We start from the raw sequence: 27,305 nt of genomic DNA on the forward strand, positions 1-27,305 counted from the left end.
TTGTGGGATTGTGCGCTGCACCTGAGGTCTTTTCAGCTGGATTTCATTTTATGCACCACACCTGTCAAAAAGATGAACCATTTAAAAAAAAAAATTATTTTTATTTAGTTAATATTTTAAGAAGCACTGGCATTGCCAGTCTGTAAACCATCAAATCTGAACAGAAGTATTTCAAACTCTTAGTAAGAAGTACCCACCAGTGATGGGGAAGTATAACTGTACTTCCTATTATAATTGAACAGTACAAACCGCAGTTTTTGGGACAAATGCACACCTCAGAGAACTCCTTGGTAAAGACACCATAAGGTTATTTTTAAAGCATCAGCGAAAGGTAGCTGTATTTGTGCTATTTGAAGTTTTTACTTAACATGATGAAACATTAGACCCTTTAAGAAACACTTTGCAAAGGCTTTGATTCACAGTGGATTTCTTGCAGAAGAAGCACTTGGAATTGCAGAATTTCCTGTACGTCAAAAAGGCTGCTCTGCTCCGTCACCTGACAGGAAAAAAAAAGGATGAGCACAAATTAACATGAATTCATTTTTTTTCAAAATGACACCTACTGGTGGAAAGGTGTCACTGCTTTCTTCTTTTCTAAATGGATGATTTAATCACCACCTTGGTCAGGTGCCTGGGTAGTTTCCATTTCAACACCCAGCTTCCGTCGCAAAGACTGCAGCGTCTTAGAAGGGATATTGCTTGAGTTGGACTCCAAGTATTTAAGCACGTAGTGGTCAGCATCAGTCAACACGAAGCGGTGACCGAAAACTGAAAGCAAAGGGGGGAAAAGAGGGAAGAAGTTCATTTTACAGTAATGAAATTATACTACAAAGATGAAATTTCAAATGTCAAAACTGGTAAATGTTACTTTAAAAAAAATGTTCATTTGCAATCTAAAGTCAGTAACACAGGAAGTTGGAATAGTGGCATTTAATGTTTGGAGACCTACTTTTGAAAATAAAATATTTTCCCCTTCTTGGTTAATATAAGACTTAAGTTATTACCTTCCACAGTGGCCCCAATAGCAAAGTCTGCAGGTGAGTAGAACTCAGGGTTGTCCACAGTGGAGCCTGGCTTAGGGACGCGGGTCTTTTCCAGAAACTTGCCACCAATGATACCAGAATTGCGAATGGTCTTTTCAAAAACGCTGATCATGTCATTGGACAGGAAGTAGGACAGGATGAAACGGCGGGTTTCATCTTCAGGATTCTGGGATTCCTGGGATGCAACGTAGGACAGCTTAAGCATGGCATGAAATTTATCCCGCTGTTTCTGAATAATCACTTTTAAAAAAAAATAGATTTGGAATACATTAACTGAGGGGTAAAATGTCTCAAATTGCTGCTCATTGCAGAATGAGGACCAAGGCCTGACTTGTGCTGGCTTATTTAATCTCAGACTGGTCGACTTTAGTTCACTGTTAGTAATTCAGTAAGTTCTTTTAAACCAGCACTACAAACACACTGTTAAATGTCTCACCAGTCTGGCACTGTAGCGCAACACCTTCTGGTCATTTTCTAGCTTCTTTACCACGTTCACTTTGGGAGGCTCAGGAATCAGATGCAAACAATTCTGGAGAGAGTCCTCAAGTGTGCCAAAACCATTGTAGGGAGGAATCGCCTGTAAGAATGAGCAACATGTAGGGAAATGGATGAAAAGAAATAATGTACAACACTCACTTCATTAGCTACACCTTGCCGGTACTGAATTGGACCCTTTTTTGCCTTCAGAACTGCTTTAATTTTTCATGACTTAGATTTAAAAAGATTTTGGTCCATAATGACATGATAGCATCACGCAGTTGCTGCAGATTTGTTGGTTGCACATGACGAGAATCTCCTGTTCCACCACGTCCTAATGGTGGATTGAGATCTGGTGACTATGGAGGTCATTTCTGCACAGTGAACTTATTGTCATGTTCAAGAAACTAGTTTCAGGTGATCTGAGCTTTGTGACATGGTGTGTTATCCTGCTGAAAGCAGCCATCAGAAGATGGGAACACTGTGGTCATAAACGAATGGACATGGCCAGCAGCAATACCCAGGTAGGCTATGGCATTTAAACGATGCAAAACTGGGACTGAGGTATGCCAGTCTCCTACACCACCACTCTGAACCACTGATACAAGGCACGATGGATCCAAGCTTTCATGTTATTTACACCAAATTCTGACCCTACCATCCAAATGTCTCATCATAAATTGCCACTCATCAGAGCAGGCAACATTTTTCCAATCTTCAATTCTCCAATTCTGGAGAACCTGTGTGAACTGCAGCCTCAATTTCCTGTTCCTAGCCAAAAGGAGTGGCACCTTTTCTGCTGCTGTATCCCATCTGCTTCAAGATTTAACATGTTGTCCATTCAGAGATGTTCTTCTAATGAGTGGTTATTTGAGTTACTGCTGCCTTCCCATCAGTCTGAGGCAGTCTGGCTTCAAGCAGTATGAAAACGTGCGTCTGCAGATAACACAGATTAGCTGTGACAGCACGGCTGGAATTCTTTTCACATTCTGAATCTGGGTGAGTGTGCAAACATGGCAAAATTAGGTCCTTGAGACACTTACTGTAGCAAGAACTACCTCAAAGTGGTTTTTAGAGCTTTAACAGGTGTGTATACTACTGTCTGTAGGCAGATTTTGTCAATATGATGCATCATCACTGCGTAAGATGCCGTCAAACTTTGCAGGTGTGTCATTGAGATCACAATGAAGGTCGAATTCAAAAACAGATGCAGTCTATCACCGTCTTACTGGTGTAATCCCATTCTAGGATGGTCTTCAGTTTAAATTTTATTTTGGCTAATGAAAAAAAAAAAATTCAGTTTCTTACCTTCTTCCTGTCTTGAGGCATTTCAACCTTCTTTGGTATCTCTATGGATTTCATCTCCATTTCCGGGTGGCTTTTGTGGTAATATTCTTTAGTGAAGCCGTCGCAGTCATACAGCAGGAAGTTGCGCCCCAGTAGCTTGATCCTTTGACCCACCTGGAAGTCTTTAGGGGAGTAATACTCATCCACTTCTTCCTTTGAGACCTCCATCACACAGCTGGGGAAAGTCTCTACAAATAAACAAGAGTACAGTAATGTACAAATTAAATAACAAAAATATTATCATAGAAAAGATATAGAAAATCCAGTACTTTGTAGAATAAAGTGTAAATAATCTTTTTGTATAACACACCATCATTTTTGTGTGCAATACATAAAGTAATGAAAAAAAAATTGTATCATATAAATTCTGAATTAAAAGACAACCTCTCAAGGCCTCATAGTTATAACATAACATGCATCACTGCACTGTATCAAATCAAGACAAATAAAATTTACATTTAATCTAGACACAAGGTATCAAACCTGATTTGATTTTCTTGGGTATTCCCTGTCTCCGCATCAGGATAGGGAAGGGATCCCGGCCGCTGTTGGGCTCATGGACCTCTGCGATCTCCACTGTGTCATCCACCAGGAAATAGTGAATGGTAACAGGCCTGGACTCCCCATACAGAGAGTCAGCATCTTCCGACAGGGCGAAGAAGCGTAGCACCTGATCAAAATGGTGCAAAAGAATGAAACTGCCACAAATGCATGCATGAAATTATTATGCCTGCTATTTATTCCACGGCAGGCATGCTCCATCTGTTTTCTTCTGCTTATCCAATTGGCAGATTTGAGCCCAGGACCTTCTTGCTGTGAGATGACAGTGATAACTACTGCACCTCCATGTCACACAGATGCTATACAACAATTTTTTTTTCTAAATAACTTGCACAGGAAATTTTACTGTAGTTCTCCTTCTCTGTCCCAGATCAGCATCCATAAAAGTTACCCAGTAAGTTTGGAATGGAGGGAATTTCAGTTACCTTGCAGTCCATGTTGAGAAACTTGTACAAATTATCAAATGTGGAGGGTGTAGTGTGGCAATGCAGAGGTTTTTCCCGATGCTTGATGTATGGGTCCACTGGCATTGGCTCAGGGTCATTTAAAATTATGCCTTCACTTTCCATAAATTCCTGTACAAAGAATGAGAGATTGGCATAGACAGGAAGTGTATTCATAACAGCAGACTTCTCCTCATAGTTGCTGAGTTCCAGAGCTAAGCACTGTACCTTAGTAAAGGCATCACACTGTGTGATGCGGTACTTGACCCCATACACCTCCAGGTCCATACCAAGGTTGAGGTCTTTCCAGTGGTAATGCTCTCCACGTTCACTCTTGGGGAAATGGTGGCGTTTGAGCCGCATCCCCTGTGGTATCCCAGAGTTCTCCACCGTGGGCTCGATGATGCAAATGCTGTCATCCTCTAGGTAGTAGTAAATTACCACAGGGCGCACACGGAACTCCTCTTCAGGGGAATATAGGATAGCCTCCATAAAGTATCCATAGTAGCGGAGCACCTACAAGACAGATGGTGGTGAATAAAAGATGACGAATCGTTTTTGATAGTCTTACAGTTTTAGATGTTATCATACCTTCTTATCGAGGGCCACATGAGCAGGGATGAAGTCTTCATGTACTGTCTTATCAAATGGGCCATAAGTAATGTCTGGTGTCTCAAAGGCTAACTCACTAATCTCTTGTTGAGTCAGCTGCTCTGATAAAAGAGGGTCCTGGCCAATGCCCACAGTGGGACGGCGGGGCAGAGCATAGCCATTATTATAGCTCAGAGTCTGAGGCCGATGGAAGGCTGACTTCTGCAAAAAAAAAAAAAAAGAAAAAAAAAAAGGGGGGGGGGGGGTAAATTAGCTCAGATAAAATCCATCCATCCATCCATCCCTCCATCCATTTTCTACTGCTTTTCCTTGAGCGGGTTGTGGGGGCAGCAGCCTAAGCAGGAAAGCCCAGACCTCCCTCTCCACAACCACTTCTTCCAGCTCATCCAGGGGAACACCAAGGTATTCGCAGACCAGCTGAGAGACATAATGTCTCCAGTGTGTCCTGTGTCTACCCCAGGGCCTCCTCCCAGTAAGGACACCTCACCCAGGGAGCATCCTAATCAGATGCCTGAACCGCCTCATTTTAATTCAAGTCCATTTTTGGTCATGGTTTGCTTATTAAGCCACTTAACACTGACCTATGAATCATTCAAGCATAAAAAAGGCTCCTAACTCAAGGTATGAACTAGTGTTGGATCAATGCAGACACACAAACAGACAACTAAGCAAAAAACACATTTTAAACAGTATCTTTTGGCACTTTGGTACTAGCAGCCTATTGCAAAAACACATCATTTGTTCCCATTTCATTAGTCGAATCTATTAAAGATGCCAAAGATAACAGTTTGACAGACATAAAATAGTATTTATGCACTAACACGATGATTCCCAAAGAACTATTAGCAGAAAACTTGGCATATCTCGGCATGGTGTGCAGGCTTCAACAAACAGTAGTAAGCCCCATCAGAAATGGTCTCAGCGGAAGGGTGGCTGCCAAGAAGCCATTCTTAGGGAAGGGAAACAGAGAGAAAAGCCTGGATAACCATTCCTGAAGACTACTTCAAGAAATTACAAGAAAGCTTCCCTAAGAGAGTTCAGGATATGTTTAAGAATAAAGGTGGTCATGCCAAATATTGCCTTTCCAGCTTTGTAGAATTTTGCCTCGTATACTTACTTGTATAATTTATGTTTGCACGTTTCAATAAATCGCTGCGCCTATTTCCCATCTTCCTGGCAAAAATCTAAGTGATTTTACAATCGACTGCAACAATCCTGGGATAAAGTATCTCGGTGTTTCTCATTCTCATCAGAGAATTTATTAATCATTAAAGACATTAGTGTTAACGGGCAGCAGCTAAATTTAAATTAAGGCTTCGTAAAATAAAACAATTTTATAAAATAACTTTCACGGAACCTTTAGAGAGCATTCAGGAACCGTTCAGTAAAGGTTAGCACCGTCAGGCCTTAGGACCGCTAACCAGTGCAGGAATGCAGGAAGACATTTGCACTATTAAAAAAAATATTCAGAGAATGCTCTAAATGATAGACTATTTCTGTCAAACGTTAATGTTTTAAACAATTAAACCTTATGGTTTTGATCATATTCTTACCGTCACATCCCGAAATGTATATCCCGGTAAAAATGGTAGTCCGTGGCTGTTCCAGCGACAAGACATTTCAAGTCTTGATATATATCTATATCTATCTACCTGTATTTCATATACATATCATTTCCACCCCTGCCTGAGATGTTAGCAGCGCCAGTTGTGTAATTTGTGGATTTAGCCGCAGCGTTTGTTGGCATGTAAAGCTGCACGAGAGCCCTCACCGTGGTAAGTTTATTGTATCCATGGAAACGACAGAACAAAAACAACAGAAAGAAAACAAAAATGTCCTAAAACAGAATCAAATTTACAACAAAAATCCAAAGAAATTCCCCCCAAAATAAGCTGACAGTGGCGAACAAACAATGAAAAATGAATGCCTCAAATATAGTAATATAATAACGCAACATTAAGTTGTTATACTCGTTTTTTTTTCTTGGCTAAGTATTGTTGTTATGGTTTACGCACTACAAAAAAAAAAAAAAAAGCCTTTATTTATACTTTTATGTTGATTTTTGTATGGCTGGTCAAACTTAAACTCATAACTTTAATTCACATACTTTGTATTAACACACACTGCAGAGCCCTAACTTTATCACGAGGTGGCGCTCAATGCCAGTAAATCTTACAGATCAACTTACCCACTGGCTCACAAGCAGCCTATTTTACTTCGTGGAGTTTCTGGCCTACTTGTGTAAATCAGTACTGCGTGTTAACTGCCCGTATTCCCAGTACTGATATTAGACTAAAACACATTTTTCCTGGGAGTCACAATATAGAGCAAGAATTTTGCAAAACTGCACAAAAATACGGGCAATGTGCACAGTTATAGTTTGTTATTTCAGAAGAAAGTGTGGAAGGAAAAAAAAAAATCATGTTATTTTTGAACACAGTTTATTCCAAGCACAAGCACAGAAGTCATATCTTGGTCTCTCACATCACCAGTTATTGGCACATTTTAATCCCATTCAAATTTAAACACAATAGCTGACTTTGTAAAAAAAAACTAGGAGAAATGTAGGAGTGTTTTGAGGATGACCTTAATATGTCCTGTGTACTCTTCAATTATACTCTTAAAAATACCAAGCTGATTTATGAAAACAATTTCTATGCTTGAATTCAGAACAAACAGAACTGGACTGACAACAGGTTATAAGATTAAAATCGCAGCATGATTTGCCACTTTCTGCAGTGCCGGGTCCCCACAAGCATCTGTTTAGCACTTTGTAATGAAGACAGGGCTGGCGCAAGACCTGAAATTCACACGATCTTTTATGAATTAGGGCGATAAAAACATTTTCTAGTAAAGCTACTGGTATAAAATGGCATTTTCTGGTAATGCACATTTACACCAGAGGGGACAGCAAGTGCAATGTTTAACAGACATTCAGCCTTTACACGTGGTCCACCTCAGCAAAGGGAATACACACACGGCAAGATGAATTTATGATTTCCAATTAATAAATAATTTGACCAGTTACAGAGAAACAAATCAGCTTCGTCTTTGACAACAGAGACGTAGCTGTTAGAAAAGGCACTGCACTGCGAGTTAAACATACTGTATCAAAAATAAGGTTTAAATCACTAAAACCTCTTTGAGGCTCTTTATAAGATATTTCTAATTCTTCTCTTTATATGCTGGCATAGCGGTTTAAATGGGCTGATCCCCTTCTTAATAAGCAGAAAACAAAAAAAAGAAAAAAAAAAATGAACCAAACACAGAAACACTAGGATTGCATCCCTGAGGTGCCAGACCAGACAACCTTCGCCAAGTATAAAAATATCTCATAATACACCATACTTGACAACAAAAATACACAACATTAATAAACTATTAAATATTATAAAATATATTTCATACGGGCTGAGATGAATTCCCACAAAAAAATATCTTTTTATTTTTTATAAAGCTCAAAAGGCAGCATGGTTATTCACTGTGGAAAGATTATCTTACATTGTCAAGTGCACTTGCTTTACGCTACCCCTCTGCTGAAGTTCACACTTGAATACTGGAGGGTACTGAGCATAAAGCTGTAAGCGTTACAGTCTCTTCCAGCTGCCTGGCCTTCTATATAAACAGGCCTGTCTGAGGCCTTGGTCCTTCAGTCACCATGTAGCCTCTGCAGGTCTGTGTATGTCTAAGACAGCTAACCCATAAATCCCCACTTCAAAAAGGCCTGCGGAGGTCATGGGTAAGGCAGTGCAGCCTTTCACCTCTTGCTTCCGCCAGCCAAGAGGTAAAGCTTACCATATAGATTGGGAGCTTCATGTTTTATTCAAAGGGGAGTAGCTTATGATACCCAGAGGAATATGCAAATCAGCAGAGAAGGAGGACTTTCTTTTCAAGTCTGTAATACCTTCCACTTTTCTCATCAGTGTGAGTCCAGCTGCTTTCGCATTCTTGCTTATAAAGCTTCATTAAGGCCTTGTCCCTTTCCACTCCGACCCAAGTGTGTCTTAAATTTTTGTTCAAGTCAAGTAAGCCGCCTATCAAACGTCCCTCAGCAGTCCTCAGTAATACCGATTGAGGCTCCGTGTGCCTGGGATGTCTGGTTGCCCGTTCATCCAGATCTCTCGGATGATTCGCTCCCTTTCCTCGAGCCTCTGCGCTCTTTCCAGCTCTTCCGCTGAGGTGAACACGTTCATGTTGAGCGTTCGCTCAAAGCGTCGGTGTCTCCGTGCCGACAGATCTGAGGTGGTGTCCCAGTCTGAGTCTGAGTCGCTGGAATCGGAGGACGAGTCAGGAGGGCGCGGCCGTTTCTTGGCGGGGGGCCGCTGGCGGGGCTGGCAGTCGGTTCGACAGGAGATCTGGACCACCAGGGCGAAGAGGGTCAAGAAGAGGCCCAAGCACACACCACAGACGAAGAATAGTGCAGCCCTCTCCGGGTGGTCTGTTGTAGAAGAGAAATTGGATAGGGAGAGTTAGACTTAGTTGATTTTATGCAGAAAATGTGTCAGACATTAAGCTGGATCTTCCTCACTGATGTTGGGTTTCTTATTTTTTCCTGACCTGTTTAGCCAGACGCATTTCACTTGATGGCTCACATGACTCACTTTGCTGGCTTTGTTTTGGTCTAATGTCTTACAGATTCTTCTACCGCTGCTTCTCGTCCTCAGAAGCTAATTTCTATGTCATAGCTCTAGATGGGATCTTTCTATCACCACTGAAAGAACCAAAGTGACATTTGCTCCATTCATACCAGACAAGAACAGTTTTCCCTTTTTGATGAATGAATCCCATTTTCAGCTTTGATTCTTCCATGTCTTCCTTGCTCGTTTGCTCGCATGCACTCTTATACCTTAGATTGTTACAGTCTTGTCTTCAGGGAGGATTCCAGTGTTACATTTATCCTACTCCAGTGCATTTGCAGTCACTGACTGCATACATCCTGCTCGACTGTAGATCCTTCCATTCATTTATATTACTGTTCATTAATATAGTCAATTTCTTTGCACTTCTACATTAGATGTTGAGAATTATTTTCTTAAAACATACTATCCACAGTATTCCTGACTTCACGCCATTACCCATAATTCATAGCGGAAGCCGATATTTTACTTCTGTTTGGACTGTTGTTGGTTTACACACTTACACACCATCCATTCATTTAAACATTTTGACACTGCAGTTTCTTTTACCTGGCCTAAATGGTACCATATCGGAGATGCATACATTGCAAGGATGTTTTAAAAAGCAGTGAGGTAACAGTGCCTCACCCGTCACTTGTGTAAATCACATGAAATTATGGCCCGATGTCAGCTACGTGGACATTATCAATTAGCTTGTTTTTTTCCGAAGGTGTTGATGGCAGGGAAATCGCGTAATTATAAGAGCACCAGATTACCTTCAAAGCAATAAAATCAATAAAGTAATGCTTAACAAACATTGTTTTCCTTAAAGCAGCTGTAGAGCCGAGCCAGAGCATCGGCCAAGCTAAGCACTTAGCATGGGTCACGCTAAGGGAAAGTGGAGTGGTGGAGACAGTTAGCTGTTCCTGTATCACCGATTAGGGAAATCATGCAGTGATGCAGCAGCTATTCTGTGGAAGGTATATCAATTATCTGGATATCAGAGTGTTCAGATCACTGAAACAGAAACACTGGACCGGCCGAAGGCTGTGATCGGGAGACACACAGCTGTCATCTTGCTAACTGCTACGTGTTTACATGTGGAAGGCACGCATAGTTTAAGCTTTGTGTAGGCTGTATACTGTAGTGTCACACTATAAATAAAATAACGTAAAAAATAAGAGGCTGTACATTAAAGGAAAACTTAAAACATAAGGAAAAAATATGGTAACAGGATGTGCAACTGGATAGTATAATTTGGGGGGAAAAGAACAAATTTACAGAATAAAATAATTTGAAAAAATGTACAGACTGATGTAGTGACAACTAACAGCACAAGTTGAATCCGAGCTCATGTTCCAACTAATAAAGCCGCCTGTTACAGCACAAAGTAACCGAATTTTGTCATTACCTCTGGCTCTAACTTTGGGTAACCGGAAGTATAAAATTGTACAGCGGAAGTAGCAGTCTGTCATGGCAGCCTACGTGTGCTCTTCCAGAAACCCGTGGATATCCTTTTATAGCAGTCTGAGGGAACTTTTGAAGAAGTTAAAAGGTGAGAATCCTAAATAACCACATAAGCCCACATACAGCACGTGCCTTGTGTGTTTACCTTAAGTGCTGAACATTTCGCTATGTATAAACTTTTTAAAACAGGAAACGGGCAAACTATTCCAGTGACTGTTTTAGCAGCTGCTTGGAGCAGGTGACCCACGCTTTGTAATGTTATCTCTGCTAACATCCTCTGGCCCACATTTCCCCATGTTTCAGTAACAAGAAATGGGAAATGGGGATTTTGCAAAGATCAATCCACGCATTAAAATCCCATGAATACTGATCTCATGGGACAAGAAGCAACCAGTAGCTGATAATACTCTTGAACATAGAGGTCCAGCCTTACTGTTCAATAACAGAGCAATGAGTATCCCTGTGGTGGAACTGTTTCTCATTCCCAAAGAGATCAAGTTTCTTTCGGCTGCCCCCTTATTTCCCAAGGGGCCACCACAGAGGATGGATCTGCATTTTTTTTGATCTGGCACAGATTTTACACCGGATGCCCTTCTTGGCGCAGCCCTCCCATTTATCCAGACTGTAAGGTGAATGCATTAACCACTACACCATGGAGCCACTCCCCAGACAGATGCAGTTAAGATCTCTAAAAGTCTAACTACCAGAGACTATAATATATATGTGATGTTACAGTAGATTTGATAACAATGCTGCCCAACCTGATATGTAAGTGTAGGCTGCCAGTGCGTTGCTGATAAGGGCCATGTTGGCACTAGAGGTGGAGTTGATGATGGGATTCATGTCCGGGGGGCGCAGCGGACTTTCTTCTTCTCCTTTTCCGTTTTCTGAAGACTTTTCCTCGTCAACGTTTGTCTCCCTGGGCTTCTTCCTTTCTGGAAAAAAACATTAACAGGACATGAGTACACAGTGAGATCAGAATCTGCATCCAGAATCGGAGTCATTTACAGCTACATGTACAGTTACAGCTGATGAACTGTAATGACATCAGTCTGAGTCAACTACAGCCTCACAGTGGTTCAGGGGCAGATCTTATCATACAAATTCTGTAAAAAGATGCATCATACACAACAGTGGTTCACAGGAAGCTTTGTGATTCAGAAGATAACACAACATCCGCTTCTGTTAAATTCATTCTGACTCCGGTCGTTAAGAAACAGAGAACCACATGGAAAAAGTTTGCACTCTGGCGACATTTCAAAAGCTTCCCAAAATCTCAGAAAAAAAATAAATAAAAATCTATTTATAGATGGGAACAACTACTTCCTCCTCTGGATTTCTTTTTTCACTTCTTTCAGTGTTTACAAGCTGGGTTTTTGGTCCCAAGAGTGTGTGTGGAAGAGAGAGAGAAAACAGGAGCACCATGAATTAATTACAGGGATTCATACTCATGTTACAGCTGCCTTCAGTTTACCTGATGAAGTTGTTTATGGGGTATGGTGTAACTACTACACGTTTAGCTCTCCTGAAAAAATAACCAAACCTCAGAGAGTCAAAATAAACAGAAGAATTTAGTTTAGTGACCTGAGCTCTAGCGATCTGTCTGTGTGTGTGTGGTTGCATAGTCATATTTCCATGCTTTATTTCTGTTGTCAAAGAAGGTAAGCACACTCTGGTGATTTGTCACACACAGCAATGACCTCTAATTGCAGAGTCTCTAAGGTGTGTCGGGCTCTCTTTATCTGATAAATGCAGTTTATACTGGAAGTGCTCGCTGATGAGGTAAATGCTTCCACCTGGACCTACTGCTAGGTTGCATGCATGAGCTAACTTACAACCACAATCTCTCACAATGTTAATACAAAATACATAATATAGCAGAAACTATAGTTTAAAAAAAAAAAAATAATGCATTTATGTTGTATCAGTAAAGTATGATAACTTCCTTTTTTCACATCAAAAATAAAGGTGTATTATTAGGGACAAGGGAGTTGTGCATACAGTCATATGAAAAAGAAGGACAGGACTTTATGTATTCCTATGACAAACTAAGTGCACCCTTACTGCTTGAATGCAGTTGATTAACTGACCATCAGCAAGTGTGAGCATCTCTATAAAAGCAGTCTGGTCTGGCGCATTCAGGTGTGTGTTAACACGATGCCACAATCTTTTCAAGAGTGGATGTCCTCACAAATTCACCCCAAGGCCAGACTGTGCGATGGTTAGAGAAAACCAAACCAAACCAAAACAACAAGAGCTACATCTCAGACTCTGCAGGCCTCAGTTAACATGTTAAATGTTAAAGTTCATGACAGTACAATTAGAAAAAGACTGAAAAAGTATTCCTTTTTCTAAAAATGTTGCCAGAAGAAAGCCTCTTCTCTCTAAAAGAACATGGCAGCATGGCTTAATTTTCCAAAACTGCATGTGAACAAACCACAAGACTTCTGGAACAATGTTCTTTTGTACAAATGAGACCAAAGTGGAGATGTTTGGCCATAATGCATAGCACCACTTTTGGTTGAAACCAAACACAGCATATTGGCAGAAACACAAGTGCAGTGGTGGAGGGGTGATGATTTAGGCTTGTTTTGCAGCCACAGGACCTGGGCACCTTGCAGTCATTGAGTCGACCTCTGCATACCGAAGTATTCTAGAGTCAAATTGTGAGGCCATCTGTCCAACAGCTAAAGCTTGGCTGAAACTGCCTCATGCAACAGGACAATGAACCCAAGCACAGCAGCAAATCTAATGGCTGAAAAAAAAAAATAATCTAGGTGACTGACTGGTTGGCCCAGTCAAAAGTCCAGACCTCAACACAACCGAACTGCTGTGGCAGGACCTCAACAGAGCTGTGCATAAACAAATGCTTGCAAACCTCAATGAAGGGAAGCAGCGTTGTAAAGAAGCGGTCAAAGGGTCAAAAATCCTCCACATCGATGTGAGAGACTGACAACGTCAGGCAGAAAATGATTACTTCAAGTTATTACTGCTAAAGGTGGTTCCATAAGCTGCTGAATCATGTGGTGTACTGCATAAAGTCCTGTGAAAATTTTCTTCTTCTTCTTCTTCTTCTTCTTCTTCTTCTTCTTCTGTATATTGCCAGAGTCCAAAAAAAAAAAATATCACAAGAAGAACATAAAGAAAACATAAAGAAATAAACAGAAAAAGAAAGGCCACGTAATCTCTGGGAACTATACTGCAGCAATGCCACATCAGGAAGCAACTGGGACCAAAGATGGAGACAATAAAATGTTCAGTCTTTGCGTGTCTACCATATGATGTTGGTCTCTGTAAATTCTAGACACAAAACACATTTTCAAATAAATCCGACTGCATTCAAAAATTCTTGTTCATATAATGGTGTTGCTTTAAAAGTATGGCTTCATGGTTTTAAGCATGACATAGTTTTGCTGAATTATAGTAACAAGCGCGTAAATGCATAGAGTGAGGGCCGTATGAGACGTAAGTGGAAACAGAGGTAAAAAATCCAGAGGTTATTGAGGCAGCAGTTTATGTAAAGGGCCCACAAAGCTTTTAAAATCCGGGAAACATCTGAGCAAATATGCAAAGCTCCTTCCCAAAATTGGATGAGAAATTGATACCAATACATGCATGATTGATATAAAGCCGCTAATTATCTTAAACCTGGAAACAAAGGGATACAAGTAGTGTGTATCAGTCTAAAAGTAACAAAAAACCTGCCTCTTTACTCATGTATGTACTCACTTGTGCTATAGTAAATACAACAAGTTGCGCTTTTATGGTGTGTTGCTTCCTGGACTGTTTCATGGCAGAGGGCAGTGACTTCCTGGAGCTTTTGCTCTCTGCATGGCTACCTTTGGTGGCAACAGTTTGATCAAGCAAAAAAGATGAAATCTATGTCAACATACCCATCGTTTTGTGCAGCCTCAAACTGACCAAAGAGAAACGGTAAAATATGAAGCACGAGGCACATGTATTTGAAAACATCTTTTCCTGCTTTGATATTCCTGTTGAATGTCCCTTCTTCACACGGTATGTCTGCTACTTTCATGAGAAAGGGAAACAGGTTTTTCCAGATCAGTTTAGTGTTTAAATTCGGGGCAAGGAGGAGAAGGTATTTGTGTGCAAGGAGCTGTCAGTGCTACAGCACACATCGCCTGTCCTCTACCTCTCTTAACCCCTCATTCATTCTTCTATCCTCCTAATCGGTACAGGGCGTCATTAGTGTCCTGGATGCAGGCCACCATTCCTCATGAACAAAGCTTTGTTTAACTTTCTTCCTTGCTGGTGTCTATTCTTTTTCATTCTTTCTTTTCGTTGTTCTTGGTCACTCACTCTCTGAGAATTTGAAAGCATGACTTAGATTGTTGGTCATACAATGCAATCATTGGTTGCTGGGAAGCAGCATATTTTGAGGACCATCAATCATAAAGGATCCATATGGAAACAATTAAACTTGTGTTACTTTAAAAAATGCATACAAACGTGAGATGTGAGTGTATAAGCTTATGTGTTGTCATTTGTCTCACCTGGAACAGTGTTGGGGCTTTTGACTGAGCTCCCTTCTGGAGGGCTGTCTCCCACTATGTTAGGGTCGTGGGCGCTGGGTGATGGGTGGTAGGCTGGTGGTCTGGGGTCCTGCTCGTGCAGCAACTTCTTTGGGACTACAAAGAGAAGGAATTGAAGCGAGGGAGGGGTGTTCAGGGAAATGAAAGAAAAGACAGAGTATAATTAGAGAATGGATTATATGAAAAGCAATCAGTTCTATTATAGTTCTGCATAAAGTAGCTCTGCGTAGAGCCTGGTTATTATCTTGATTAGCCAAAGTTATTCATTGGAATCCACTTATCGCACATATTTTATAATGAGTGCTTTCAGCAGAGATTAAAAATAAATGACATTAATTTTGCTTAATGCTTAATTCATTTTTGATCCTCTCTGGTGGCTCTGTTTTGGTCTCTGCCAAGATAAAGATAAAACTTTAAAATGATAATAAAATTACGTAACCCCAGTAACTGCATGTTTTTGGATTGTGGGTGGAAACCAGAGTACCCAGAGAAAACCTATGCAAACATGGGGAGAACATGTAAACTCCACACAGAAAGGCCTGGGCCAAGGTGGATTCAAACCCAGACCTTCTAGCTGTGAGGCAACAGTGCTAATCCCGACCCCACTGTGTTGCACTGCACAGGTGTGAATGGTTGTCTCTCTGTGTTAGCTCTGTGACAGGCTGGTGACCTGTACAGGGTGTGCCCTGCCTCTCCCCCTGTGACAGCTGGGATAGGCTCCAGCCCCCCCCGTGACCCTGAACAGTATAACCAGAAGAGAATGGATGGATCGATCTAAGGATAAAATTACCACCCATAAGTCAACATTTTGGTTATTATTTCAAAGTTTAAAGTTAGTTATCTCAAAATATTGACTTGCTAACTCAAGCTTTAGAGAAAATATCTCAAAATTAAGAAAATGACTTGAAATTGTGAGTTATTAAGTCAAAATCTCAATGGTTGATTCATTCATTAGGAGTCAAACAAAAGTAGAAATACTTTGAGTATGCTGTCACTGATGGTGGTAGACAGCATTGTGGCCATGATTCACACACTCTTCCTGACTGCGTGCGCCAGTTCCCAAAAGTTATGGTGCCCCCACCTTCACAGCCCCCAACGTAACAGTGTCCTGTTAGTCGAGGAGGCTTCACTCTTTTCCCAGACGCAAACCTGGTGGGCTTAAACATTCCTGCCTGCTCACATGTGGTTTTGAAGGCCGGGCCATGGTCCGATCACCGTCTTGGTCTGCTCTGTCAGACTGGTGGTAGCTTACAGCTCAACAGATGACTGTCTGTCATTCTTGCATTTTCACTGCTCTTTACAAACAAAGGCCACAAAGACAAATCTGCTTCTTTGTTTTGCTGACATCATCGGCACTAATAGTAAAATTACAACAAGTGATTTGGGGTAAAAATGGAGCGTTTGTTTAAAGGACGACGATAAACACACTGATCAAATTACCAGAGACTTATTTTGGCAGCGATCCATGAGTGAATCACAGCGCAGGAAGGAGCAGAGTAGGCCACACTCCCCCGCTTCACTGGGTGCTGCTTTTCGCTTGTACACATTTTTCCAATTGTAGGCAATGATGAAAAGATTGCACACAGACACTGAACTACTGGCATTTAAAGGTTTTTATGATAAAATTATTGTAATTATTGTTTTTGTGACATTTTGCCTTTATTAGATAGATGACAGTACAGACTGATAAGAAATGCTGGTGGCCACAGTTTTATGGTGTTCCTACTAAACCTACTCTCCCACTACAGGACATTCAAGCAAACTAAGAGCTCTCTTTGAAGAAGCAATAGCTAAAGATAGAGGATATGGCTGCTTAGGTAAACAGCACGTTGCCTCTCCACTGCAGAGTGCATTTATGGTGATATTTTGACACCAAAGTTAATATACAACCCATTTAGTTTAGGTTGTATTGGTTGTGTTTTGTGCCGTGCATCAAGGAAGAACAAGATGGCACAGGAATGTGGAAAAGATGGCATTTCTTTGTGCTGGAGGTTAAGAGATCAATTTGATTTCTATTTCTGCAGCCAATAAAATCTGTAAAGGTTCAAATATCTGAAGGATTTCAGAAGTGTACATGCTAGAAGATTATAAAAGAATATACTATCTATCTGTATTTTAACTTCTGTCAGCTAAACAGAGAGAGCAATGCACACGTGGAAAAGCAGTTCTGATGGTATCTTCCTGCAGTTCAAAGAACTTCACCAACTCTTGTTCCTGGAGGAAGTTAATGTCAGACCTGCATCTAACAAGTAGTAAATGATTTCTGATCTTTGTTTCAGTTCCTAGAAGAGCAACAGCAATGAATTTTCAGTTATGCTACTACTCAAGCACTCAAAGCTCTTTATATAACATGCCTCATTCACCCAAGCACTTTTTTCTGCCCTTATCTAACATTCACACTGCAGTGAACACACTGGAGAGCAACTTGGGGTTCAATATCTTGCCCAAGGATACTTTGGCATGCAGACAGGAGCAACCAGGGATCAAACCACCAACCTTTCGATTAGTTGCTGACCTGCTCCACCTCCTGAGCTAAAGCCACCCATTGCATGTGGAATCTGTCAACTAAATAGATTTTCTTTTTTAAATGAGACTTAGAACCCCAATTGTATCCTTGCTTGGTTGGGTCAAACTGAGAGGAGGTAAAAAGAAAGCACAATTAAGAAGTGAGATTTGGCCTGGCAGCTCCCGTCGTTCCTTCTCATCACACATTAATCATGGGGCTTACAACTCCCTCACTGCCATGCTGCCCCGATCCCTTGCCACGCCCTGATTACAGCCTTCTGATTGGTCCTAATTGGCTGCACATGTGGACCAGGGTCACAGCTGAGAGAGGACGCAATGTGGCTTATACACACTGGGTCCCATGCACATTTTTTTTTTTTTTTTATACCAACAAAAGAGCATGTCAGATGTTTTACCTGGCCAATGCACATGCACACACAGTCCATCTATCATGCAAAACAACAGTCTGCCATATTTTTCTGTGCACGTTCTTTGTTAGCAAAATATGGTATAGCATATTGACTGCTGCCTTTCTAAAAATAAGTGTCAAAAAGCTAAAACCTCTCAAAGTAAGTGACCACAAACCACACTTAAGGAGCCAAGTATTTAAAACTGAACCAGTAAAAGAAAGACAGAGGAGCGCAAGGGAGCGAAACCCAGCACATAAATCACACTCTCCAGCCTTCGTTATAATGACATGGTCACATAAATGTGGACCAAATGAGTCTTTGCAATTCTTAATATAACTACTCTAAGTGGGACCTGTGCCAGAACTGTACCTCTCAGAGCCCTGGATCACCACGGGGAGCGAAGATACGAGGTGGGAAAGAGTGCCCATAACAATGGCCTGTGTTTACACTGGCAGACCACAGCTTTGTTTTCACTGGGCTCTGTAGGCCAGAGTGTGTGTGCATGTCTGTATGTGTCTGTGTTTGTGAGCCATGTGCTGACCAATGCAGAACACAGTTGGGACAAAGCCCTGTAAGCCAGAGGGGATATAATGAAATATTAAACCGCAGTAAATCTCAGATGGAATCAGACCTCGGCCAATAATTTGAACATACTTTTGCCTTTATGGGTATACACGGGCGACTCCTGAGGACTAAATGTTTTAGGTTTTGTTTAAGGGCATCCTGGATGCTTGGTCAGCTTCTGATGTTAAAAATTTGGCCCCAAAATGAGAGTGAAAAACTGAAGATAGAGACACTGAACAGAGATGGAGGTAATTTCCAGCGTCAAAGATTTCCAGAGATTGTTTCAAATCGCATATTCATCATTTCAAAAATAGCATGACTCTTGAATCTATTGCATAATAGATAATATACACCCTCCATCGTGAAACACATGACATTTTGGGAAATGCATTTTCCTTAAATGGGCACTGCTGACACAATGCACTGGCACTGGTGTGTGTGTGTCTGTGTGTAGGAAGTTGGAGAAAAACGTCTGGTTTTCATCAGCCAGTGCCTACTTAATCTATGACATTAAAATGCTGCTTAATGCTTAACTTTCACTTGATACACACAAAAGGGCAGTGCCTCAAAAACTTAAATAAATTTTTATGGACACTTAGACTCACAAAATGCTTTAATGTTCTATTATGCCCCCCCCCCCCCCCCCCCCCCCCTCAACATTTCTCACTCAGACATGCAGACAGTCATCTCATACTCATGAAGCCATCCACCAACCCACACGTACACACACAGAGCCATTTTTCACTTAGCTAATGGCGTTCCTGCCAAATAACATGCAAGGTGAGTAGGGCAGAAGCTGAAGGTGTTGAGATTGCATTCCTCCTCGCCCTCATTTTGCTCTGTCTCTCCAACCACACAGTGTAACGCTCTAACACCATCCAGCTGACAGCAGCTTATTGGGTGTATCAGTGTGTGTGTGAGTACTTCTGACAGCCTCACGTGAGGCTGACAGTATTCAATATGCAGAATGATTTTTGCACTTCTTAGATAAGGATGATGTAATAAAAGTGTGTGCTCCAAATGCATGGTTTCGACCTCACACTGTGAGAATTAATGTTTTCTTTCTAAATATCCCCGTGCTTGCCTGGCTGAGAGCATGTGTGTTAGGGAGTATGATTAACACACTCATTCTTGTCTTATGTATACAAAGTGGAACAGGTTTAGCACCAGTAATGTTAACTCTGCCAAGGGACTGGTGGTTAACACTGACGGGCCTTTCCTGGTTCTGCTCCATTTTATTTCCAATTTGCTCGAAAGTTATGCTCTAAGTATTAGTATGTGAGTTTGAGGAATCCAAATGACTTATATTACTTTATTAGGTTTAGTAGGATGTGTGTGTGTGTGTGTGTGTGTGTGTTTAATGAAATATGACACAATGTGACTGTGGTATCCATAAAGGGGAATACCAGTGGTTTACAGAGTTTTAGTTCATTAAATATAAACTGTATCTAATTTATTCAACTTTTAACTATTTCCTGAAGCATGCCATAAATGTTCTATTTATTTTATAGATCGTGGCAGCTGTAAATTTACATTTTTATTTTACATGATCTCAAAGACATGCTAAAGTTTTGTTTTTGTGAAACATAGCCTCTTGGATCATGGATAGTACAGCCTGTCACTCCAGTGAAATACTGAAACTGAAAATACAGAATATACAGATGGCAGTACTGTGCAAAAGTCTTGAGTAACCCCTCATTTCTTTAGATTTTGCCTCCAAAGGGCCAGACTTTCTTGTAATTTTTTTAAGTGGTCATGAGAGGTAGTTCTCCAGTCTTTCTGAAGGTCTTTCAAAGTTTTTTTTTTTGGACAGTGGCTGCTTTTACACTCATCGTCAGTCCAGTCCAGTGATGAATCTATAATCATCACTCTATTATTTGAAATTTTGGTTCAAATTATCGTCAATATGTATGGAGGAAGTCAGGAGAGAGGCACAGCAGTGAGTGTCTACAGCCACCTGTAAAACACGGTGGAGGCTGTGTTGTGGTTTGGGGGCTGCATTTTGGCCAGCGGTGTTGGATATCTTGTCAAAATTGATGGAAAAGTATCGTCATATTTCAATCCAACACCATCTGTAAAGTGTCTGACTGGCAAAGGCTTCATTTCCAAGCATGGCAATGATCCCAAACACACTGTTAATGCAGTAAAAGCATAACTGGACAGAAAGCACACACAATCAAACACTATCAGACATTAATTGACCTCCTGAGATCCCAGACCTCGACATTAATGAAGCCATGTGGGATGATCTTTACAGTCAATGAAACACAGGGCAGCAAACATCCAAAGAAGAGCTTTAAATGTCCTTCAAGAAGTCTGGTGAACTATTCCTGAAGACTACTTAGAGAAATGACAAGAAAGCTGCCTCAGAGAGTTCAGGCTGTGTTGAAGAATAAAGATGATCACACCAAATATTGACTTTCAAGCTTGTTAGAATCGTACAAACTCTGTTCTTGTGTTATATACTCATTTCCATGTATGTTTGCAGATATTTAATAAATCACTGCACCTATTTCCCATTTTCCTAGCCACATATATATATAAAAAAAAAAAATTTGAGGTGCCTTAAGACTTTTGCACAGTATTGAATTAGTCTTGTAAATGTAGACAAAATTTAAGGTATAAGTCAAAAAATTAAGATGATACAGTCAGGAATCTAAGGCCAGTTCTGAAACTGGTTACAGTGATTTTACTACAGTTGCGGTAACTTTATGAATAAGAAGCAGATGCAGATGAAAAAAAAAAAGCTTTAAGAAAATTTGAGAATCAAGTCTCAGATCTTCGGGGTGGAGAAACAGTTCTGCTTTATGTTTTGGCTTAGTTGCTTGAATGAGTGCTGCAACCAGTTGCCTCAAGTTATCTTGTCAGTATGGATTGTGAAGGCTAGAAATAAACTTGGCTGGAAGGAGTGTATATTAACAAAGGCCATGTGCCAAACAAGCTTACATTCTTTAACATACAGTGATACAGGTACGCCGTCCATAAAAGACCTATTTGGAAAGTGATGCAGTCTAAACGCATCCAGAGTCAGGGTAGTGTGGGTTAGGAATACATTCCAAGATGGAGAGAGTGGAACAACTCAAACCCCCATCCAGCCTCACTGAGCCCTGCCCCACATTCAGCTGCATAGAATTTTTCCTCATTTACTTTAATGGATAACACACATCCCTCTGCTGTGAGATACCCACAAATGCTAATGTATGCAAACACACATACACACAGACGCCACAGCGTGGGATCGCAACATGATCACTCTCACTTCACCACAACCATTGGTTAAACTTCCAAATCCCAGCTGTTTGGGGGATTTAAACAGTACACACACACACACACACACACACACACACACACACACACACACACACACAGTTGGCATAATCCACACAGATTCAGTGATAGAAATAGATGCTCTGCTGACAATGTGGGGTCATACCAATCAGTAAGAAAATCAGTCAATTGTGGAGCTCGCCCCTCAGACCCCACACAGACACATGCTGCAGTTTATATCTTCAACATTCATAATACCCATGACCTCAGTCTGAGTTTAAATGTGCATAAAAAAGAGACATTAAACACATCCATTCATCCTGCATATGAAGCAAAGACAACCCAACTTGTGTCTCCTACTACGTTCACCCAACGTACTTCTCTATCAATAACACCCTTTTAATCATGGAAGTGTAGTTAAACCACCATTTGTTTTCCTTCTTTACATGCCTAAAACTCTCGTACTCCCAAATCTTTACTGGCTGGGTGTGGGAGAGAGGCAGGTCAGCAAAAGCTCAGCATTATCTGACGTTCCACTGGGCAAACAAGGATGTGACCAGCGCTGAATCATCAAATCAAGCCGCCCACCTAAACTCACGCTTTCATATCAGTGTTATGAGGTAATGGGATGCAGAGTTTTTATTGGGACAGAGGGCTGCTGAGACCAACAGTATTCTTTTGCGAACAGGACAGAGGGTGCCTCTTACTGAAATGAAACAGAGAGAGGAGAAATAGTTATAGTGTTGTCCAGATACTAGTCGTGACAGAAATAAAGGCAACAACTTTCAACAAGCATGTTCCAACATATGTCAAGGCTGATCTGAACAATGGTGCTATCTATAGCTGCAGGCAACAACTGGCTGTACAAGGCAGTTAATAAAATCAGCACTTGGCAACATTAAGTCTACTGGGACCTGAGGAACACATGCCACTTTGGTGAAAGATAAACTATGATGCTTCTACCTCAAATTAGAACAGTTTTTAACAATGTCTCTTCACATACAAATTAATCAATGTAATTCTTTGTGCAGTGTTTAGTCATCTTTATTAAAGGCTGGCAGTTACAAAGTACGTTGGCAGTCCACATTCTTTCATTCTCGCTCAGTCTCTTGCACGCCTGAACAAAAGACTTGTCATTAGGCTTTAAATTAGTAGTGACAGATTGCGCTCTAAATTGACAAGAAGAGTTAATTGAAGTATCATTCATATTGCTGAGAAATGCTGAGAATTTTCCACTTCAGCAAGAAAAAAAAGTACCAATAGGGCTCTGTTCCTGCCATCTGTTCAGGGAGGAATGATCTGTAAGCCTGCCACAACTGTAAATACCATCAGTATTAAGCCTAATTTTAGCAATGACACAATGGGATAACAACATATGAGTGGGTAATGATAATGAGCTCCTCTCCCTTTAGCGGCACCCTCCGTTTAAGCCAACTTTTTTCTGATTGGCTCCCCTTCGCAAACAAAAGGACTGGGCAGCAGGTTGGTGGAGCTTCAGAGATACAAAATTACCACGTCATGGATATTCCTTTTCTTTGGCTTCACAAACGTAGAAAAAAAACTGTCTGAAACACAGCATTTAGAGCTGACCTAATATAACAGGTATTCACATTTGTAACAATATATACACACTCACTCACAAGCCACTTTATTAGGTACAGCTGTTCATCTGTTCATTAACACAAATAGCAACTCGGTGCATTTAGGCATGCAGAAATGATCATGACCTGCTGAAGTTCAAAAGAAGCATCAGAATGAAGAAGCAAGGTGATTTAAGTGACTTTGAACATGGCATGGTGCCAAACTGCTGATCTACTGGGATTTTCCCACACAACCATCTCTAGTGTTTACAGAGAATGGTCTGAAAAAAAGAAAATTTCCAGTGAGCAGGCTTTCCCTGAGCAAAATGCCCTGTTGATGCAAGAGGTCAGAGGATAATGGCCAGACTGCTTCTGTCTGATAGGAAAGCAACAGTAACTCAAATCACTCATCAGAGCATCTCTGAATGCACATGTCAAACCTTGAAGCAGACGAACTACAGCAGCAGAACACAGTGGGGGCCACTCCTGTCAGCTAAGAACAGGAAATTGAGGACATATGTTTTTCTGAGGATTGGAAAAATGTTGCCTGGTCTGATGAGTTTCTATTTCTGTGTGATATTCAGATGGTAGGGTCAAAATTTGGCGTAAACATGGATCAACAGATCCATCCGATGGTGGTGGTGTAATGGTGTGGGGGATTTTCTTGGCACACTCTGGACCCCTTAATACCAGCTGAGCATTGATTAAACACCACCACCTACCTGAGTATTGTTACTGACCATATCTTCTGATGGCTGCTTCCAGCAGGATAACACGCCATGTCACAAAACTCAAATCACCTCAAACTGCTTTCTTGAACATGACAGTAAGTTCACTGTACTTAACCCCTTAACTGGCAGCAAAAAAATCACCTGACAAAAACTACATTACACCCTCTGGTTATTATTGGCTCTGAACAACCCATTTCATAGCCTATTAACTGGCTGCGTCTGGTCCGCCGGCCGAATGAAGTGCATTTATATGGCAGGCTAGACCCGCCCATTTTGACTGACACCTCATTCGGCCAATCATGTTAAGAAATGGGTTTCCCAGAGCCAATAATACTCAGAGGGCGTCACGTAGCTTTGTCAGGTGATTTGGTGCAGCCAGTTACATGATTGGCCGAATGACGTGTCAATAAAAATGGGAGGGTCTAGCCTGCCATATAAAAGGGACTACAAACGGCCCGTCACCGGGCCCTTGCCAGTTAAGGGGCTACACGGCCTCTGCAGTCACCAGATCTCAATCCAATAGAGCACCTTTGGGATGTGGTGGAAGATTCTTATCTTGGATGTGCAGCCAACAAATCTGCAGCAAGTGTGTTACGCTATCAAAAATCACTGAGGAATAGTTCCACCACCTTGTTGAATCTATGTCATGAAGAATCACGGCTGTTCTGAAGCTCCAACCTGGTACTACCAAAGTATACCTAATGAAGTGGTTGATGATAGTATATAGTTTGAGAGAATCTTTGCATTGCATTATGGGAGCTGAAGGATGTGGTATTTTTAAAGCCTGATCCAAATTAAGGATTACATATCATGAAAATAAGGAAATGCATGATAGGTTCATTTTAAATTCAACATTTAAAGAAAAGAAAAGAAAACAAAACCCTCAAAAGCTTTAAAAATATTATCAGGGATGAGATGCAAGTGACCAACAGTAAAAGCTCTGCTTCACACTACAGAGAATTCTCAGAGATTCACTGAAAGCACTGAATGTGCTGAATGGGTCTATTTGATGAACTCCATTATGCTAAGGAGCAAACTGAGAGCAGTGGGTACAAAAATACTATGTTCCTGACATTAATACAGCCGCTACTGTTGCTAATATCCAACACATATCTATACCCATATCATACATATACATCCATACTCATATTCTTGATTTTTATCCTTAGCTGTGTAAAGATAATAATCAGATGCGTACAAAGTGTTTTATTTATGTTTTATTTATCTTATTTTATTCTATTTCTACATACTTTTATACTTATATTCCTGCACAATGGGAGAAGCACCTGTAATTTCATTATATGTGACATATATTGACAATGAAGCTGTTCTAAATTCTTCTAAGTTGTGTGCTACTGTAAAAGCAAACACACTTTTTATTATCAGAGTGATAGATTGACACCTTTCTCCTGCACAAAATCAGTGCAAAGGTTCTGCTTCAGAGCAGAGGAACTATACAACTTAACGTAGCAGTTGTGAGGAAAGACAGGACCCGGTGACAGTCTAACCTCACAGTCAATTGCAGTGTTTAAGGCCTTTGTATAACACGCAGCCTTTTCAGTAAACACCAGAATGGACTAAATTACATTACAACCCGTTGTTCCAAACAATGGCGTACATACTCATAACAGTATAACGCAGAAGTTTCAGCATCTGCATTTCATTACACGCTCTGTGATTTGATGTAGACCATCTCACTCGATTCTTCCCTCTTTATCATTCTGGTTAAACACTACCACCTGCCTCATATAGCACTTGTCTATCATAGGTGCTCCTGCGCCCTGTCATTGTCAGGTAATTACACAAACCCAAAGTGAGAGTGAATCATAACGGACAGCTTTCAGACTAAGTAATACCCTTCTGTATTCCACAGACAGAGAACCAATGATAACTTAAGCATCATCATGTTCAAATTGCAGTGTGGGAGCTGACTTGCTCTCGTGTATATAAATACACGAGCCATATTTTTCTCTCCATGTGTTGACAGAGCGCTGGGCTATATTAGCGGTCAGGCCTGCACAGTGATAATAACAGTGAGGTCTAGGTCAGCCTGAGTCCATCATCAGTCTTATCACGACAAATACAAACTGAGGCTGCACACCTTTTGTTTAGTCTACTACTAAAATGTGGGGTGTGATTTGGGTATTGTTTGAAATTTTTTGATAGCATTGCGCTGAAAATCTTGTTTTTCTGACCCCGCTTTTTCATGTAGTAAAATGAGTCAAAGTTCTTAAATATTAGATTTTGGCTAAACATTGCAGACAATTTGAAATTTTTCCATGATAAAATACTGTCTATAACTGGCTACAGACATCTTTTGATACAAAGAACATGGGTGCATTTTGTTTAATACCATAAAGTACTGAGGCTTTTTACCCTGCCCACACACTTGTCCAATGTCACCCACCTGAGGAGAGTTTTGAGACTATTTTAATATGAGCTATTATTAGAACCAGTTCCAAAAATAGATTTTAGTAGGCAGTTGCTATCCCAGGCTACCCTCAGCAGCTGCTTGTGATCAAGAGAAAAGGAGGACAGATGAGAGATGAAAAGAAAAGGAGCACTGCTAAAATCATTTCCTTTATCCGCTCGTGTTTAGGTTTCTTGACAATAGGGAGCACATGCATTGTTCCAAGTGGGTTTGTTACACGTACACACTCAAATTCAGTTGATGCAAATAAATGTGCTATGTGGGCTCAGTGCTCTGGCATCCCATGCCCACTGCAGATGCTTTCTGTGTACAGCTAGTTATCTATTTGTGTTGATGTCTGTCCTGACTTCTTTGGCCCATGTCAAGCTAGCTATGTTCTTCAAAAGCAGAGGCAGATGCATGTCCTCAGGGGTAAGAGCAGAGAGACAGACGGCGCACAAAAGACCATCAGAGAGCGACAGAAACAGAGGCCGCCAGAGACAATTTTACAGCAGTCTTTAAAATAAACACCTGCTGCTGTGGCTGAAGTGTCTGGCAGACATTAGAGATCCAGCATGTACTTAGATGAAGAAACTGAGTTCATGGGGTTATAACATGATCAACTATCTCTCAGGTCCTTGTCTCTCTCTATTAGATATATTCTTCACAAGTAAAAAGGAACACACAACTCAAATATGCATTCAGGCCTGCAGAGGAGG

General features: G+C 40.9%; 2 protein-coding genes across 5 annotated transcripts in view; both read right to left on the bottom strand.

The window, feature by feature from the left end:
- Window positions 1-80: 80 nt before the first annotated feature.
- Window positions 81-6,270, bottom strand: efhc1 (EF-hand domain (C-terminal) containing 1). Of its 3 annotated transcripts, none has more exons than XM_030721318.1 (10): window positions 6,037-6,270; window positions 4,463-4,684; window positions 4,100-4,387; window positions 3,854-4,003; window positions 3,351-3,537; window positions 2,829-3,055; window positions 1,480-1,620; window positions 1,005-1,218; window positions 619-768; window positions 81-496 (listed from the first exon to the last, which is right to left on the bottom strand). In XM_030721318.1, the coding sequence occupies exons 1-10, from the start codon at window positions 6,100-6,102 to the stop codon at window positions 471-473; spliced, it is 1,671 nt and encodes a 556-aa protein (XP_030577178.1). In that variant the 5' UTR covers window positions 6,103-6,270; the 3' UTR covers window positions 81-470. The 3 variants fall into 3 exon arrangements, with proteins under 3 accessions (XP_030577178.1, XP_030577179.1, XP_030577180.1); XM_030721319.1 differs by having other exon boundaries at window positions 564-768; XM_030721320.1 differs by lacking the exon at window positions 4,463-4,684.
- A 676-nt stretch (window positions 6,271-6,946) lies between these two features.
- eva1aa (eva-1 homolog A, regulator of programmed cell death a) overlaps window positions 6,947-27,305 on the bottom strand; it is an 81,080-nt gene continuing 60,721 nt past the window's right edge. For both annotated transcript variants that reach the window (XM_030722257.1, XM_030722258.1), the window contains 3 exons: window positions 15,081-15,215; window positions 11,328-11,501; window positions 6,947-8,921 (listed from right to left, as the gene is read on the bottom strand). In XM_030722257.1, coding sequence (XP_030578117.1) covers window positions 8,542-8,921; window positions 11,328-11,501; window positions 15,081-15,215 — 689 coding nt within the window. In that variant the 3' untranslated portion in view covers window positions 6,947-8,541. The remainder of the gene's footprint in view (window positions 8,922-11,327; window positions 11,502-15,080; window positions 15,216-27,305) is intronic.

This window comes from Archocentrus centrarchus, chromosome 24, assembly GCF_007364275.1.
Source record: "Archocentrus centrarchus isolate MPI-CPG fArcCen1 chromosome 24, fArcCen1, whole genome shotgun sequence".
NCBI classification, from domain to species: domain Eukaryota; kingdom Metazoa; phylum Chordata; class Actinopteri; order Cichliformes; family Cichlidae; genus Archocentrus; species Archocentrus centrarchus.

Coding starts and splice junctions, on each gene's coding strand:
- efhc1 (XM_030721318.1), bottom strand. CDS start 6,102: ATGTCTTGTCGCTGGAACAGCCACGGACTACCATTTTTACCGGGATAT. Junction 4,004..4,099: donor AGTGTGATGCCTTTACTAAG/GTACAGTGCTTA, acceptor TTCTTTGTACAG/GAATTTATGGAAAGTGAAGG. Junction 497..618: donor TACCCAGGCACCTGACCAAG/GTGGTGATTAAA, acceptor TTTTCCTGTCAG/GTGACGGAGCAGAGCAGCCT.